This window comes from Pleurodeles waltl, chromosome 2_2 (genome assembly GCF_031143425.1).
Source record: "Pleurodeles waltl isolate 20211129_DDA chromosome 2_2, aPleWal1.hap1.20221129, whole genome shotgun sequence".
Taxonomy (NCBI): domain Eukaryota; kingdom Metazoa; phylum Chordata; class Amphibia; order Caudata; family Salamandridae; genus Pleurodeles; species Pleurodeles waltl.
Window position 1 is genome coordinate 890,728,161 of NC_090439.1, and position 18,268 is coordinate 890,746,428.

At 46.5% G+C, this 18,268-nt stretch overlaps 1 protein-coding gene across 8 annotated transcripts in view; it reads right to left on the bottom strand.

Moving 5' to 3' along the window:
* The window catches only part of UBR5 (ubiquitin protein ligase E3 component n-recognin 5), a 1,605,594-nt gene that overhangs the window by 853,632 nt on the left and 733,694 nt on the right, over positions 1–18,268 (bottom strand). For all 8 annotated transcript variants that reach the window (XM_069220579.1, XM_069220580.1, XM_069220578.1 and 5 more), the window contains one exon: positions 7,866–7,963. In XM_069220579.1, coding sequence (XP_069076680.1) covers positions 7,866–7,963 — 98 coding nt within the window. The remainder of the gene's footprint in view (positions 1–7,865; positions 7,964–18,268) is intronic.

Consider the following 18,268-nt stretch of genomic DNA (forward strand, 5'->3'; position numbering starts at 1 on the left):
AGCTAGTGGTCCTCTAACAGGATGGCCAAACAGAAGCTCAAAGGGGGAAAACCCTATTCCCCCTTCTCACCTCTCTGTAGGCGAAAAGCTGGCATGGCAAGAGAACATCCCATCTTCTTTTGAGTTTTTCAGGGAGCCCCATGATCATGCCCTTCAATGTCTTGTTAAATCTCTCAACAAGACCATTGGTTTGTGGATGGTATGGTGTGGTGAATTTATAAGTCATGCCACACTCATTCTACATGTGTTTTAGGTAGGCTGACATGAAGTTGGTACCTCTGTCAGAAACCACCTCCTTAGGAAATCCCACTCTGGTAAAAATACCAATGAGTGCTTTGGCTACTGCAGGGGCAGTAGTGGACCTAAGAGGAATTGCTTCAGGGTAAATAGTAGCATGATCCACTACTACTAGGATATAATACCGATTCCCTGAGGCTGTGGGAGGTTCAAGTGGACCCACTATATCCACTTCCAATCTTTCAAAGGGGAACCCCACCACTGGAAGTGGAATGAGGGGGGCCTTTGGATGCCCACCTGTCTTACCACTGGCTTGACAGGTGACACAGGAGGTGCAAAACTCCTTTACCTTATGGGACCTATTGGGCCAATAGAAATGGTTGACTAACCATTCCCAAGTCTTGGTTTGTCCCAAATGCCCAGCAAGGGGAATGTCATGGGCTAAGGTCAGAATGAACTCCCTACACTCCTGAGGCACTACCTCTCTCCTAGTGGCACCAGGTTTGGAATCTCTTGCCTCAGTGTAAAGGAGTCCATCTTCCCAATAGACCCTGTGTGTTCCACTGACATTTCCTTTTTTTCTTGCTCAGCTGCTTGCTGTCTTAGGCCTTCAATACTGGGACAAGTTTCTTGCCCCTTACACAGCTGTTCCCTTGAGGGTCCCCCTAGGCCCAAGAGCTGAACCTGATAACGTCCCAGCTCCATGGACTCAGTTCCCTCAGGGGATAGAACATCTTCCTGGGAAGAGAGGTTCTGTTTCTTGTGCTGAAGCTGGTTCCCCAGTCTTCTTTCCTTTTCTCTTGGAAGGTTGGGCCATTATTCCAGACTCCAACACTTCTTTTTCACCCTGAGCCATGCACTGTGCTCTTGTCTTGACACACCAGATCAGGGATACCCAGCATGGCGGCATGGGTTTTGAGGTATACCTCAGCCCATGCTGAGGACTCCAGATCATTTCCAAGCAGACATTCTACTGGTATAGCAGAAGAGACTACCACCTGTTTCAGGCCAGTGACCCCTCCCCATTCTAAAAGGTACCATTGCAATGGGATGGACTTTAGTATGATTGTCAGCATTGGGGACCGGATATGTCTTTCCAGCCAGATATTGTCCTGGGGAAACCAGTTTGTCACCATAGTGACACTGGCACCTGCATCCCTCAGGGCTTCTACTCTAGTCCCATTAATTAAGAGCGTCTGTCTGTATTTTTGAATGTTAGACAGCCAGTCAGCAAGTGTGGCTAGGTCCACCCCACCCTCTGAGACTAATGGAGCTTCATTGTGAACCCTGATTTGCTCTGGGCACACTGTTGATCCCACCTGGAGACTCACTATTCCAGTGCTGACTGGAGTTGTAGTTGTGGGACTTTTCTTGGGACAGGCCTTGTCTCCAGTTTGGTGTCCATGCTGAGTACGGATGCGACACCAGGCCTTTATTGGATCAAAGTTTTTATCCTTATGCCCAAATGAGGAATGTGAAGAGGCTTTGGACCCACCCTTCTGAGCAGGTTTTTGGGGCCCTGTAAAAAACTCTTTACTTTTTTCCTTTCGATGACTCACTCTTCCCCTGGGGAGGCTTTGTGACCCCTTTCTTTTGGTCACCCCCTGTGGAAGTCTTGGTCACCCTAGTCTTGATCCAATGGTCTGCCTTCTTTCCCAATTCTTGGGGAGAAATCGGACCTAGGTCTACCAGATGCTGATGCAGTTTATCATTGAAACAATTACTTAAAAGGTGTTCCTTCATAACTAAGTTATACAGCCTATCATAATCATTTACACCACTGCCATTAATCCAACCATCAAGTGTTTTGACTAAGAAGTCAACAAAATCAACCAGGTCTGGCTCGAGGATTTTTGAGCCCCCCTGAACCTAATCCTGTACTCCTCAGTTGAGAATCCAAAGCCCTCAATCAGGGTAGCCTAAATGAGGTCATAGGATTCTGCATCTTTACCAGAGAGTGTGAGGTGTCTATCCCTACACTTTCCAGTGAACATTTCCCAAAGGAGAGCACCCCATTGAGGCCGGTTTAATTTTCTGGTTGCATAAACCCTCTCAAAAGCTGTGAACCATTTGGTGATATCACCACCACCTTCATATTGTGTTACAATCCCTTTGGGGATTTTTAGGATGTCAGTATTCTATCCGACCCTAGTTATGTTGCTGCCGCCATTGATGGGAGCTAAACCCATCTCTTGTCTTTCCCTTTCTATGGCTAGGAGTTGCTTCTCTAAAGCCAATCTTTTGGCCATCCTGCTTAACAGGAGGTCTTCTTCATTGAGGCTGCCCTCAATGCTTCCAGAGGTACTGGTCTCCCCTGTGGAAGAACCAGTCTCTCTGACTATGATTTGTGGAGTCAAGGTTTGAGGAACCCTGTTCTCCCTAGGTAGGACAGTAGGGGGGGAATTAATCCTCCTGTTCACTAACTTCCCCATCTGAAGGATTATCCACAGAGGGGTGGGTCCCTTGTGAACTTTGCCAAAAGCTCCTGGAGCTTTACTTTGGTAGGGTTGGACCCAGTCTTTATCTTTTTTTAGCTTACAGAGAGTCCTTAACTCTGACATCCCTAGATGCAGGTAAAGGGTGAGGCTGAGTTTCACCACCATCTCATCTGTGCTAGCCATTATCACTCTAAAAGTTGGGATTACTTTTGAAGAATCTAAAAACTACTTCTAGAACTTAAATCCAAACTTTTACAAACTTTTAAACTCTAAAAGAAATGCTAACAGGGACTTACACAAGGCCCTAGCAGGACTTTTAAAAATTTAGAAAAATACTTCAAATTGCAAAAATCAGTTTCTAATGGCAATTTTTTGAATTTAGTCGTGTGATCAGGTAATGGCTGAGTAGTCCAGCAAATGCCGTCTCACACCCAACCGCTGATCCACCAATGTAGGAAGTTGGCTCTGTATATACTATCTCAAAGTGAGAGATAGTGTGCAGAAACTCCAAGGGTTCCTCTTAGAGGTTGATAGTGGCAAAATAAGATAATACTAATGCTCTATTTTGTGGTAGTTTGGTCGAGCATTAGGCTTATCAGAGAGTATTGTTAAGCATTTGTTGTACACACACAGGCAATAAATGAGAAACACACACTCAAAGACTTACTCCAGGCCAATAGTTTTTTATATAGAAAAATATATTTTCATAATTTATTTTAGAACCACAAGATTCAAGATTTGAGGTTAGTACATAAAATGCAAGGTACGTCACACAGGTAAGTATAGAACTTTGATTCAAAGCAGTAGTACACACAGATTTCTTTAAAATGGCAATAAGCTATTTTAAAAGTGGACACAGTGCAAAAATCAACAGTTCCTAGGGGAGGTAAGTTTGGTTAGGTGTCTCAGGTAAGCAAAGAACTTACACAGTCAGTCTCCTGGGCATAGGCAGCCCACCGTTGGGGGGTTCAAGGCAACCCCAAAGTGACCTCACCAGTAACAGAGGGCCGGTCAGGTGCAGAGGTCAAAGGAGGGCCCCAAAACACATAGGCTCCTATGATGAACAGGGGTGCTCGGCTTCCGGTCTGCTGGCAGGTAAGTACTTGCGTCCTCGGGGAGCAGACAAGGGGGATTTTGTAGAGCACTGGGGGAGGGGACACAAACAGGCACACAAAACACACCCTCAGCGGCACAGGGGCGGCCGGGTGCAGTGTGCAAAATTGTTGTCGGGTTTGCTATTGAAAGCAATGGAGGGACCAGGGGGTCACTTAGGCGATGCAGGCAGGGCACAGGGGGGGGGGGGTTCTCTGGCCAGCCACCGACTGGGCTAGGATGAGGGACGCCTGCTGGTCACTCCTGCACTGGAAGGTGGTTCCTCTCGGCCCTGGGAGCTGCACATGCAGTGCTTGGTCAAGGCGTCGGGGTCCTTGTTACTAGGCAGTCGCGGTCAGGGGGAGCCTCTGGATTCTCTCTGCAGGCGTGGCTGAAGAGGTGCAGGGGGGTTGACTCAGGGTACTCAAGTCATCATAGTCGCCTAGGAGTCCTCTCTGCGGTGTTAGTTCTCTGTGGGAGTGGAAGGAGACGCAGTGGTTCAGATAGGCTACTCCTGCGTTGTGTATGGTCTTGTACATGTGGGTTAGTAGCTTGAAGGTGATTGATTTTTTGATCGGGAGCCATTGGAGAGTCCTCAGGTGTTGGAGGATATGTTCTAAGGAGGTCCAGGATGAGTCTGGCGGCGTTCTGGATGAATTGTAGTTTATTGATGTTTCTAGTAGAGGTGTGTAGGAAAATGGCTCCCTGTTGCACTTACCCCCCACTTTTTGCCTGATATCGATGCTGACTTGACTAAGAAGTGTGCTAGGACCCTGCTAACCAGGCCCCAGCACCAGTGTTCTTTCACTAAAAGTGTATCTTTGTTCACACAATTGGGACCGCCCTGGCACACAGATAAGTCCCTTCTAAAAGGTACCCTGTCTCCATAGGCGCCTATGTTATTTGAGCCCCAATTTGACCTCTGCACCTGACCAGCCCTGTGTTGCTGGTGCTGAGTGTTTGCAGTTGACTTGAACCCCTAACGGTGGGCTACCTATGCCCCGGAGACTGAACTTGTGCTTTACTTGCCACATTAACCTAACTGTACTTACCTTCCTCAGGAACTGTTGAATGTTGCAGTGTCCACTTTTAAAATAGCATATTGCCATTTTATTAAAAACGGTATACATTATTGTTCTGGTTCAACGCCCTAGCTGTACCTATGCAAAGTACCTTACAATTAATGTACTGACATGCAATTTGAATCTTGTGGTTCTAAAATAAAGAAAATAATATTTTTCTATATAAAAACCTATTGGCTTGGAGTTAAGTCTTTGAGTGTGTGTTCCCATTTGTTGCCTGTCTGTGTACAACAAATGCTTAAAACTACCCTCTGATAAGCCTAACTGCTCAACCACACTACCACAAATAGAGCATTAGTATTATCTATTAATGCCTCTGTCAAGCCTCCTGGGGAACCCCTGGAATCTGTGCACACTATCTCTCATTTTAAGAGAGTATATACATAGCCAGCTTCCTTCACCTGGGGAACACTAGCAGTGGTACCATTCTTCTTGCATGAGTATCCTGTCAATATAAAGAACTGGGTGAAGAACAAACTGATCAGATATGACAGATGTCTGGAAGTTGTCTGCAACTGAGTCAGACCAAGAAAGCATGTAATGCTATGAGTTAGAAATGAAGCTCTTGCTACTTTCACCTGGACGGTTGTGTTCAACCCCACTTAAAACCCAAGCATCATTTATAATCCATTAAAGAAGCATTTTTCATTAAAACAGTCTACAGACAAAGCAGATGTTTTCCCAGCAGTTACTGCAGAAAATCGATCTGCCACATGTCCCAAACCAGTGTGAACAGGTAACTTCCTAGTTAAAACTACACTCATTCTTTCCATGGTGATCGACACAATGCCTCTTTAACCGTTTAAAGGCTGCTCCAAATGAATGCAAGCCTTGCGAATGCTGTATATTCTCAAAGAAAGGACAGCAAACCTCCACGACAGAGGACGACATACTAGTTGCAGCTTAAGCAAACTTAGTGCCACTAGAAAGGCAGCCAGAGTCAAATTCAAGGTACTGTGCCTACTTCACATGGCTCCTCATGACAACCCGTCTCTAATCTCAAGTACAACAGGCATGCAAGGACAATTAATTTTTCAAGATGAAATCTTCTAGATCAATCAAATTACGCAAAGGCTTTGTTTCTTCACGTAAGTATCAGAATTTTCTCCAAGAAAAGCATTTCAAAATTAGCAAAGTGCATAAATATTTTCCCTTTTTTGTTTGTCACAGTAGGTGACTTGCAGGTACGGGCATGACTTGTGCCATGAGATATCAGCCCCATAATATGACCTATATAAATTCACTCATTAATTCTGAAAAACCTATTTAACGTGGGGTATTTGGCACAAGGCAATGTGATGTGTTTCAGGGCCTAAACCTCTTCAGTATATTTTTGAGATAGGAGACACTCTGGGTATAGTTCCTTCTGTAGTGGATACTTTGAAAAAACTGTCAAGTACTACTGGACAGCATGACGTAAAACTGTGATTTCCCTCCAACACGAACCCTCAAGTGGGTGGTAAAGGACTGCTGTATGTGAGAGAGCAATGATGACGGGAGACATGCATTTCAGCAGTACTGAGACTTTGACAGTACAGTGACCGCACACAGTACTGACTACCTATTACCTAAAAACAACAACATCTTTCCCCTTATGAAATTTAGGGTTTCAATTGATACTGGTTCTTTCAACATAGAATCAGGACTGTTTTCAACAACCGCAAAAAAAAAAATAAAAAAAAAAATACATTCTAGCACTTCAAAACACAAAAACTAAACTGCACTGCCAAACAAGCATTTGCAATGCAATAGGTCTCACGCTTGCTCGAGTTAGAGCTATTAGCGTTGTAAATTCCGAACTGGACTTTTCTTACCACATAAATTGAAAATGAAAAGTAAAACAGCTGACATAAGCAAGCAGATTCAAAGCGTCACGGCTGCCATGAGCGCGAAGGTGAGACACAAAAGGAATAAAGTTAGCTCGCAGTGAAACATATCCGCAAAAGTGCAATTATCCATGTAACAAGGTCAATAGCAAGGCAGTATCAAAAGCGACCCAAGGAGGGACAAACAAAGCATGTACCAATGACAAAATATTTTTGAAAAATAAGCCCACGAACGAGTGAAAGTGATGGACAGCGGTGGCCGTGGTTAAAAGCCCACTAATAGACGACAACAGGCCAGAGCGCTTCCGTGATCGACCTAAAAAGGGAGGTTCAACTAAAGTCTTATTGTGTTCTGGCGAATAGGGGTAAGAGAATTTGGAGGTGGCAGTAGAAATGCATGGCCGGAGAAAACGGTCAAACACACAGAGGAAGCTTCAATTAAGGAATTTAAAGCAACATCCGTTTTTGAGACACTTTGAAATTTTAAATCCATTGTGCAAGCAACTCAGTCAACTGGGAGTAATAGCTAAATTCAATGCCAAACTAATAAGCACATGGTGCGCTAATGCCACAAAATTATTCAGCCAATTATGTCAACAGGTATTTTTACAAATGCAGATGAACATCTTGACATTTCAAGAAATCTGGACAAATAAATTGCTTTAAGAGATCAATAGTTTTTTTTTTTTTTTTTCATATATCTTCCATTTGCATCAGGTGGAAAATTACTCACGGTTTACTATGTGAACTGAAAAACTCTAGTAAAACATTTTGGAAATTACAACATGCAATTATAACAAGGTCAATTTATTTCAGTTCTATAAAATTTGAAAAAATTATCATACTGTCTCAAAAATAAAGAATTTCACATGTAGGGAAAAGGGCTAGGAGCAGACAATAGTCAAATTTAGGAGGTGACAGTACACAGTAAGTAGCGCAAAATAAATTACAAGTAGTTCAAACTATAAAAAGTGGATCTCAGGTGGATCCCAAATGCGGTAACCATGAAAATTATACCTGATAAATGAGGGTCAGAATTGACGCAGTCAAATTTAATAACAGAGGTGTACTTCATCTATTCATAGTTAATTTAAAACCTCAAACATACTCCTTTGGAAAAAGAATGTACACCAGTAGTGCCACCTATGGCACTACTGTAGTGCCACTTTGTCAGTGTAAACAGAATTTACCTTTGGCAAGTTTTTGGGCAGTTTCAAGAATGGTTATGGCAGCAGGGTATGCTCTTCCACTAACAGCGGACATAAAAGGTGTCATTCCTCTGGCATCCCTGAAAAGTTTAAAAATATGCAGTTAAAGTGCAAAATGAAGTTCAATTGTGAAATCGGCATGTACAATAAAATGTTTTTAGGAAAAAGGTTCAGACTCCACTCCACAGGGGTAATTAGCTTTCCCAAACCACTTCTTATGACAACCTAGCTATACTAAGGCAATGCGACAAGCAACAATAAAAAGGTGTGGCGTTTCATGTTTAACAGCACAACATAATACTGCTTAGAAATAAACAATATAAATGTGCAAACCATATATACAAATAATACAAGACTACTGCAAGAAAAACGCAGAAATGGGAGGAACAAAATTGATGTGAATTTGAATGAAATAGACTATTATATGAAAGTAAGGCTCAAGTTAACATCAGTTAGATATTCTACGGTGTACAGTGCCACTTCTAGTACTTTGCATGAGCCTGCATAACACATTTCCAGGCTCTCAAACTGCCAAAGAAACAGTAGGTCCCATCCGACATTATGGCCATGCTTAGACACAATGTGGTGTGTAGTTTTTAGGGATACCTTAGGCGAGCGAAGAGGAATCGGAGTATTCCCACTGCTACTTGTAACTAGTACTTCCTCTAGTATCATACAGATCGGGTCTAGTTTCTTAAGACAAACTGACATGGAAGTGTAGTTTCTACACATCTAAGGATCTCAGATCTAGAACCATCAAGTCTTAGGTGGTCAATAGGCAGGCAGTCCTTGACAGCAACGAGACAGCGGTACGCTCTGGAAGACTGTACTAACTCAAGCTTTTACAGCTTTATATCAATCAGAGTGACAAGTGCCACTGAAGATGAATAGTCTGAATTAACTGGCCAATAGCAAGACTCAGAGAGAGTCTCAAAATGCGTGGTGATAGAGTAAGAAGTGAAGAGTGGAAGTACATACAATGCCACAGAGGTTAAATCGAGATGAACAACTTACTTACCTTCAGTAACGTATTATCTGGTAGAGACTACTGAGCTGCAGATTCCTTACCTTTAAATTCCCTGGCGTCAGCTTCAAATCCGGAGTCTTTTTGTTGAGTAATACACTACGTGTGCCATCGGGTGGTGTTGTTTGGTTCCACGCGAGTCGTCCGGCTCCGCGAGGCTTCGTCTGTGTCGTTGGATTGGTCTATTTCGTCACGTCGTCTATATAGACGCCACCTGGGTGCGCGAACCCCAGTTCTTTTATCCACAAAACTTCCATGCGAGAAGCACAGAGTCATGGATAGAACCAACATATGTCTGTGCAAAAGTAGGGCCCTGAAAAGAGATAAACCCTAACCCTACTAGTCATATCCGCAGAGCGGGGAGGAATGGGTGGGTTTAAGGAATCTGCAGCTAGATAGTCTCTACCAGATAATGTGTTACCGAAGGTAAGCACCTTGATCATCTGATAGAGACTTCTAGCTGCAGATTCCCTACCTTTGAACAGATACCCAAGCCATAACCTCCTGGCGGTGGGCTGTGGATACCACTCCATACGCTTGAAAGTACTGCAGGACTGAACAGGTAAAGTACCCGTCCCCTCGTACCCGACTGTCCAGCCACTAGCTGGGATGCCCTGGGGCGCTGTAACATCAGGCTGGAGCCTTTGGGGCTCACGGCCAGGTGTTACAGTTCCTGCAGGGGGAGGTGTGAAGCACCTTTACCCAGTGCAGGCTTTGTTCCTGGCCACAGAGTGCACAAAGGCACTCACCCCATGTGGCCAGAAACCCATCTGGTTGTGGCAAGCTGGCAGAAACTGGTCAGCCTAGCACTTGGACTGGTGTACAGGGGGCATTTTTAAAATGCCCTTGTAAGGAAATGCCTCCTTGGCATGGTTGCCCCCTGACTTTTTGCCTTTGCTGATGCTATGTTTACAATTGAAAGTGTGCTGAGGCCTGCTAACCAGGCCCCAGCACCAGTGTTCTTTCCCTAACCTGTACTTTTGTATCCACAATTGGCAGACCCTGGCATCCAGATAAGTCCCTTGTAACTGGTACTTCTAGTACCAAGGGCCCTGATGCCAAGGAAGGTCTCTAAGGGCTGCAGCATGTCTTATGCCACCCTGGAGACCTCTCACTCAGCACAGACACACTGCTTGCCAGCTTGTGTGTGCTAGTGAGGACAAAACGAGTAAGTCGACATGGCACTCCCCTCAGGGTGCCATGCCAGCCTCTCACTGCCTATGCAGTATAGGTAAGACACCCCTCTAGCAGGCCTTACAGCCCTAAGGCAGGGTGCACTATACCATAGGTGAGGGTACCAGTGCATGAGCATGGTACCCCTACAGTGTCTAAACAAAACCTTAGACATTGTAAGTGCAGGGTAGCCATAGGAGTATATGGTCTGGGAGTCTGTCAAACACGAACTCCACAGCACCATAATGGCTACACTGAAAACTGGGAAGTTTGGTATCAAACTTCTCAGCACAATAAATGCACACTGATGCCAGTGTACATTTTATTGTAAAATACACCACAGAGGGCACCTTAGAGGTGCCCCCTGAAACTTAACCGACTGTCTGTGTAGGCTGACTAGTTCCAGCAGCCTGCCACCCCAGAGACATGTTGCTGGCCCCATGGGGAGAGTGCCTTTGTCACTCTGAGGCCAGTAACAAAGCCTGCACTGGGTGGAGATGCTAACACCTCCCCCAGGCAGGAGCTGTGACACCTGGCGGTGAGCCTCAAAGGCTCACCCCTTTGTCACAGCCCAGCAGGGCACTCCAGCTTAGTGGAGTTGCCCGCCCCCTCCGGCCACGGCCCCCACTTTTGGCGGCAAGGCTGGAGGGAACAAAGAAAGCAACAAGGAGGAGTCACTGGCCAGTCAGGACAGCCCCTAAGGTGTCCTGAGCTGAGGTGACTCTAACTTTTAGAAATCCTCCATCTTGCAGATGGAGGATTCCCCCAATAGGGTTAGGATTGTGACCCCCTCCCCTTGGGAGGAGGCACAAAGAGGGTGTACCCACCCTCAGGGCTAGTAGCCATTGGCTACTAACCCCCCAGACCTAAACACGCCCTTAAATTTAGTATTTAAGGGCTACCCTGAACCCTAGAAAATTAGATTCCTGCAACTACAAGAAGAAGGACTGCCTAGCTGAAAACCCCTGCAGCGGAAGACCAGAAGACGACAACTGCCTTGGCTCCAGAAACTCACCGGCCTGTCTCCTGCCTTCCAAAGATCCTGCTCCAGCGACGCCTTCCAAAGGGACCAGCGACCTCGACATCCTCTGAGGACTGCCCCTGCTTCGAAAAGACAAGAAACTCCCGAGGACAGCGGACCTGCTCCAAGAAAGGCTGCAACTTTGTTTCCAGCAGCTTTAAAGAACCCTGCAAGCTCCCCGCAAAAGGCGTGAGACTTGCAACACTGCACCCGGCGACCCCGACTCGGCTGGTGGCGATCCAACCCCTCAGGCGGGACCCCAGGACTACTCTAAGACTGTGAGTACAAAAACCTGTCCCCCCTGAGCCCCCACAGCGCCGCCTGCAGAGGGAATCCCGAGGCTTCCCCTGACCGCGACTCTTTGAATCCTAAGTCCCGACACCTGGGAGAGACCCTGCACCCGCAGCCCCCAGGACCTGAAGGACCGGACTTTCACTGGAGGAGTGACCCCCAGGAGTCCCTCTCCCTTGACCAAGTGGAGGTTTCCCCGAGGAACCCCCCCCTTGCCTGCCTGCAGCGCTGAAGAGATCCCTAGATCTCCCATTGACTTCCATTACAAACCCGACGCTTGTTTCTACACTGCACCCGGCCGCCCCCGCGCCGCTGAGGGTGAAATTTCTGTGTGGACTTGTGTCCCCCCCGGTGCCCTACAAAACCCCCCTGGTCTGCCCTCCGAAGACGCGGGTACTTACCTGCAAACAGACCGGAACCGGGGCACCCCCTTCTCTCCATTCTAGCCTATGCGTTTTGGGCACCACTTTGAACTCTGCACCTGACCGGCCCTGAGCTGCTGGTGTGGTGACTTTGGGGTTGCTCTGAACCCCCAACGGTGGGCTACCTTGGACCAAGAACTGAACCCTGTAAGTGTCTTACTTACCTGGTAAAACTAATCAAAACTTACCTCCCCTAGGAACTGTGAAAATTGCACTAAGTGTCCACTTTTAAAACAGCTATTTGTGAATAACTTGAAAAGTATACATGCAATTTTGATGATTTGAAGTTCCTAAAGTACTTACCTGCAATACCTTTCGAATGAGCTATTACATGTAGAATTTGAACCTGTGGTTCTTAAAATAAACTAAGAAAAGATATTTTTCTATATAAAAACCTATTGGCTGGATTTGTCTCTGAGTGTGTGTACCTCATTTATTGTCTATGTGTATGTACAACAAATGCTTAACACTACTCCTTGGATAAGCCTACTGCTCGACCACACTACCACAAAATAGAGCATTAGTATTATCTATTTTTACCACTATTTTACCTCTAAGGGGAACCCTTGGACTCTGTGCATGCTATTCCTTACTTTGAAATAGCACATACAGAGCCAACTTCCTACATTGGTGGATCAGCGGTGGGGTACAAGACTTTGCATTTGCTGGACTACTCAGCCAATACCTGATCACACGACAAATTCCAAAATTGTCATTAGAAATTGATTTTTGCAATTTGAAAAGTTTTCTAAATTCTTAAAAGACCTGCTAGGGCCTTGTGTTAGATCCTGTTTAGCATTTCTTTTAGAGTTTAAAAGTTTGTAAAAGTTTGAATTAGATTCTAGAACCAGTTGTAGATTCTTAAAAAGTATTCCAACTTTTAGAAGCAAAATGTCTAGCACAGATGTGAATGTGGTGGAACTCGACACCACACCTTACCTCCATCTACAGATGAGAGAGCTAAGGTCACTCTGTAAACTAAAGAAAATAGCAATGGGCCCCAAACCTACCAAAGTACAGCTCCAGGAGCTTTTGGCAGAGTTTGAAAAGGCCAACCCCTCTGAGGATGGCAACTCAGAGGATGAAGATAGTGACTTGGAGGGAAATTCCCCCCCTCCAGTCCTACTTAGGGAGAGCAGGGCTTCTCAAGCCCTGACTCCACAAATAATAGTCAGAGATGCTGGTTCCCTCACAGGAGGGACCAACAACTCTGAAATCACTGAGGATAACTCCAGTGAAGAGGACATCCAGTTAGCCAGGATGGCCAAAAGATTGGCTTTGGAAAGACAGATCCTAGCCATAGAGAGGGAAAGACAAGAGATGGGCCTAGGACCCATCAATGGTGGCAGCAACATAAATAGGGTCAGAGATTCTCCTGACATGTTGAAAATCCCCAAAGGGATTGTAACTAAATATGAAGATGGTGATGACATCACCAAATGGTTCACAGCTTTTGAGAGGGCTTGTGTAACCAGAAAAGTGAACAGATCTCACTGGGGTGCTCTCCTTTGGGAAATGTTCACAGGAAAGTGTAGGGATAGACTCCTCACACTCTCTGGACAAGATGCAGAATCTTATGACCTCATGAAGGGTACCCTGATTGAGGGCTTTGGATTCTCCACTGAGGAGTACAGGATTAGGTTCAGGGGGGCTCAAAAATCCTCGAGCCAGACCTGGGTTGACTTTGTTGACTACTCAGTGAAAACACTAGATGGTTGGATTCAAGGCAGTGGTGTAAGTAATTATGATGGGCTGTACAATTTATTTGTGAAAGAACACCTGTTAAGTAATTGTTTCAATGATAAACTGCATCAGCATCTGGTAGACCTAGGACCAATTTCTCCCCAAGAATTGGGAAAGAAGGCGGACCATTGGGTCAAGACAAGGGTGTCCAAGACTTCAACAGGGGGTGACCAAAAGAAAGGGGTCACAAAGACTCCCCAGCAGAAGGGTGATGAGACAACCAAAACTAAAAATAGTAAAGAGTCTTCTACAGGCCCCCAAAAACCTGCACAGGAGGGTGGGCCCAGAGCCTCTTCACAAAACAATGGGTACAAGGGTAAAAACTTTGATCCCAAAAAGGCCTGGTGTCATAGCTGTAAACAGCATGGACACCAAACTGGAGACAAGGCCTGTCCCAAGAAAGGTTCCACTCCAAACTCCCATCCAGGTAACACTGGTATGGCTAGTCTCCAAGTGGGATCAACAGTGTGCCCAGAGCAAATCAGGGTCCACACTGAAGCTACTCTAGTTTCTGAGGGTGGGGTGGATTTAGCCACACTAGCTGTCTGGCCGCCTAACATGCAAAAATACAGACAGCAACTCTTAATTAATGGGACTAGAATAGAGGGCCTGAGGGATACAGGTGCCAGTGTCACCATGGTGACAGAGAAACTGGTTTCCCCTGGCCAATACCTGACTGGAAAAACTTACACAGTCACCAACGCTGACAATCAGAGAAAAGTACATCCCATGGCAATGGTTACTTTAGAATGGGGAGGGGTCAATGGCCTGAAACAGGTGGTGGTCTCCTCAAATATCCCAGTAGACTGTCTGCTTGGAAATGACCTGGAGTCCTCAGCATGGGCTGAGGTAGAGCTAAAAACCCATGCAGCCATGCTGGGTATCCCTGAACTGGTGTGTGTGAAAACGAGAGCACAATGCAAGGCACAGGGTGAAAAAGTAGAGCTGGAGTCTGGAAAAATGGCCCAGCCTACCAAGAGAACAGGAAAGTCAGTTGGGAAACCAACTGCAACACAGCAAAAGAAAGGGAACCTCTCTTCTCAGGAAGAAGTTCTGCCCTCTGAGGGAACTGAGCCTTTGGAACTTGAACCTTATCAGGTTGAGCTCTTAGGCCCAGGGGGACCCTCAAGGGAAGAGCTGTGTAAGGGACAAGAAACCTGTCCCTCTCTTGAAGGCCTTAGGCAGCAAGCTGCTGAAGAGTCCAAAGGCAAGAAAAATGGAACACATAGGGTCTATTGGGAAGATGGGCTCCTGTACACTGAGGCCAGAGACCCCAAACCTGGTGCCACTAGGAGAGTGGTAGTGCCTCAGCTGTTCAGAGAGTTCATCCTAACATTGGCCCATGACATTCCCCTTGCTGGACATTTGGGACAAACCAAGACGTGGGAGAGGTTAGTCAACCACTTCTACTGGCCCAATATGTCCAACATGGTTAAGGAGTTTTGCCTCTCCTGCCCCACCTGTCAAGCCAGTGGTAAGACAGGTGGGCATCCAAAGGCCCCCCTCATTCCACTTCCAGTGGTGGGGGTGCCCTTTGAAAGAGTGGGTGTGGACATAGTTGGTCCACTGGAACCTCCCACAGCCTCAGGAAATATGTATATCCTGGTAGTAGTGGATCATGCTACCAGGTATCCTGAAGCTATTCCCCTTAGGTCGACTACTGCCCCTGCAGTAGCCAAGGCCCTCATTGGTATCTTTACCAGAGTGGGTTTCCCTAAGGAGGTGGTGTCTGACCGAGGTACCAACTTCATGTCAGCATACCTAAAGCACATGTGGAATGAGTGTGGAGTGACTTATAAATTCACTACACCATACCATCCACAAACTAATGGCTTGGTTGAGAGATTCAACAAGACATTAAAGGGCATGATCATGGGGCTCCCAGAAAAACTCAAAAGGAGATGGGATGTCCTCCTGCCATGTCTGCTTTTCGCTTACAGGGAGGTACCACAGAAGGGAGTAGGGTTCTCACCCTTTGAACTTCTGTTTGGTCATCCTGTAAGGGGACCACTTGCCCTTGTTAAAGAAGGCTGGGAGAGACCTCTCCATGAGCCTAAACAGGACATAGTGGACTATGTACTTGGCCTTCGCTCTAGAATGGCAGAGTACATGGAAAAGGCAACCAAAAACCTTGAGGCCAGCCAACAGCTCCAGAAGTTTTGGTATGACCAAAAGGCTGCACTGGTTGAGTTCCAACCAGGGCAGAAGGTCTGGGTTCTGGAGCCTGTGGCTCCCAGGGCACTCCAGGACAAATGGAGTGGCCCTTACCCAGTACTAGAGAGGAAGAGTCAGGTCACCTACTTGGTGGACCTGGGCACAAGCAGGAGCCCCAAAAGGGTGATCCATGTAAACCGCCTTAAGCTCTTCCACGACAGGGCTGATGTCAATCTGTTGATGGTAACAGATGAGGATCAGGAGGCAGAGAGTGAACCTCTCCCTGATCTTCTGTCATCAGACCCAAAAGATGGTACAGTAGATGGAGTGATCTACTCAGACACCCTCTCTGGCCAACAGCAAGCTGATTGTAGGAGAGTCCTACAACAGTTTCCTGAACTCTTCTCCTTAACCCCTGGTCAGACACACCTGTGTACCCATGATGTGGACACAGGAGACAGCATGCCTGTCAAGAACAAAATCTTTAGACAGTCTGACCATGTTAAGGAAAGCATCAAGGTGGAAGTCCACAAGATGCTGGAATTGGGAGTCATTGAGCGCTCTGACAGCCCCTGGGCTAGCCCAGTGGTCTTAGTCCCCAAACCTCACACCACAGATGGAAAGAAAGAGATGAGGTTTTGTGTGGACTACAGAGGGCTCAATTCTGTCACCAAGACAGATGCTCATCCAATTCCAAGAGCTGATGAGCTCATTGATAAATTAGGTGCTGCCAAATTCCTAAGTACCTTTGACTTGACAGCAGGGTACTGGCAAATAAAAATGGCACCTGGAGCAAAAGAAAAGACAGCATTCTCCACACCTGATGGGCATTATCAGTTTACTGTTATGCCCTTTGGTTTAAAGAATGCCCCTGCCACCTTCCAAAGGTTGGTGAATCAAGTCCTTGCTGGTTTGGAGTCCTTTAGTGCAGCTTATCTTGATGATATTGCTGTCTTTAGCTCCACCTGGCAGGATCACCTGGTCCACCTGAGGAAGGTTTTGAAGGCTCTGCAATCTGCAGGCCTCTCTATCAAGGCATCCAAATGCCAGATAGGGCAGGGAACTGTGGTTTACTTGGGACACCTTGTAGGTGGAGGCCAAGTTCAGCCACTCCAACCCAAGATCCAGACTATTCTGGACTGGGTAGCTCCAAAAACCCAGACTCAAGTCAGGGCATTCCTTGGCTTGACTGGGTACTACAGGAGGTTTGTGAAGGGATATGGATCCATTGTGACAGCCCTCACTGAGCTCACCTCCAAGAAAATGCCCAAGAAAGTGAACTGGACTGTGGACTGCCAACAGGCCTTTGACACCCTGAAACAGGCAATGTGCTCAGCACCAGTTCTCAAAGCTCCAGATTATTCTAAGCAGTTCATTGTGCAGACTGATGCCTCTGAACATGGGATAGGGGCAGTTTTGTCCCAAACAAACGATGATGGCCTTGACCAGCCTGTTGCTTTCATTAGCAGGAGGTTACTCCCCAGGGAGCAGCGTTGGAGTGCCATTGAGAGGGAGGCCTTTGCTGTGGTTTGGTCCCTGAAGAAGCTGAGACCATACCTCTTTGGGACTCACTTCCTAGTTCAAACTGACCACAGACCTCTCAAATGGCTGATGCAAATGAAAGGTGAAAATCCTAAACTGTTGAGGTGGTCCATCTCCCTACAGGGAATGGACTTTATAGTGGAACACAGACCTGGGACTGCCCATGCCAATGCAGATGGCCTTTCCAGGTTCTTCCACTTAGAAAATGAAGACTCTCTTGGGAAAGGTTAGTCTCATCCTCTTTCGTTTGGGGGGGGGTTGTGTAAGGAAATGCCTCCTTGGCATGGTTGCCCCCTGACTTTTTGCCTTTGCTGATGCTATGTTTACAATTGAAAGTGTGCTGAGGCCTGCTAACCAGGCCCCAGCACCAGTGTTCTTTCCCTAACCTGTACTTTTGTATCCACAATTGGCAGACCCTGGCATCCAGATAAGTCCCTTGTAACTGGTACTTCTAGTACCAAGGGCCCTGATGCCAAGGAAGGTCTCTAAGGGCTGCAGCATGTCTTATGCCACCCTGGAGACCTCTCACTCAGCACAGACACACTGCTTGCCAGCTTGTGTGTGCTAGTGAGGACAAAACGAGTAAGTCGACATGGCACTCCCCTCAGGGTGCCATGCCAGCCTCTCACTGCCTATGCAGTATAGGTAAGACACCCCTCTAGCAGGCCTTACAGCCCTAAGGCAGGGTGCACTATACCATAGGTGAGGGTACCAGTGCATGAGCATGGTACCCCTACAGTGTCTAAACAAAACCTTAGACATTGTAAGTGCAGGGTAGCCATAGGAGTATATGGTCTGGGAGTCTGTCAAACACGAACTCCACAGCACCATAATGGCTACACTGAAAACTGGGAAGTTTGGTATCAAACTTCTCAGCACAATAAATGCACACTGATGCCAGTGTACATTTTATTGTAAAATACACCACAGAGGGCACCTTAGAGGTGCCCCCTGAAACTTAACCGACTGTCTGTGTAGGCTGACTAGTTCCAGCAGCCTGCCACCCCAGAGACAT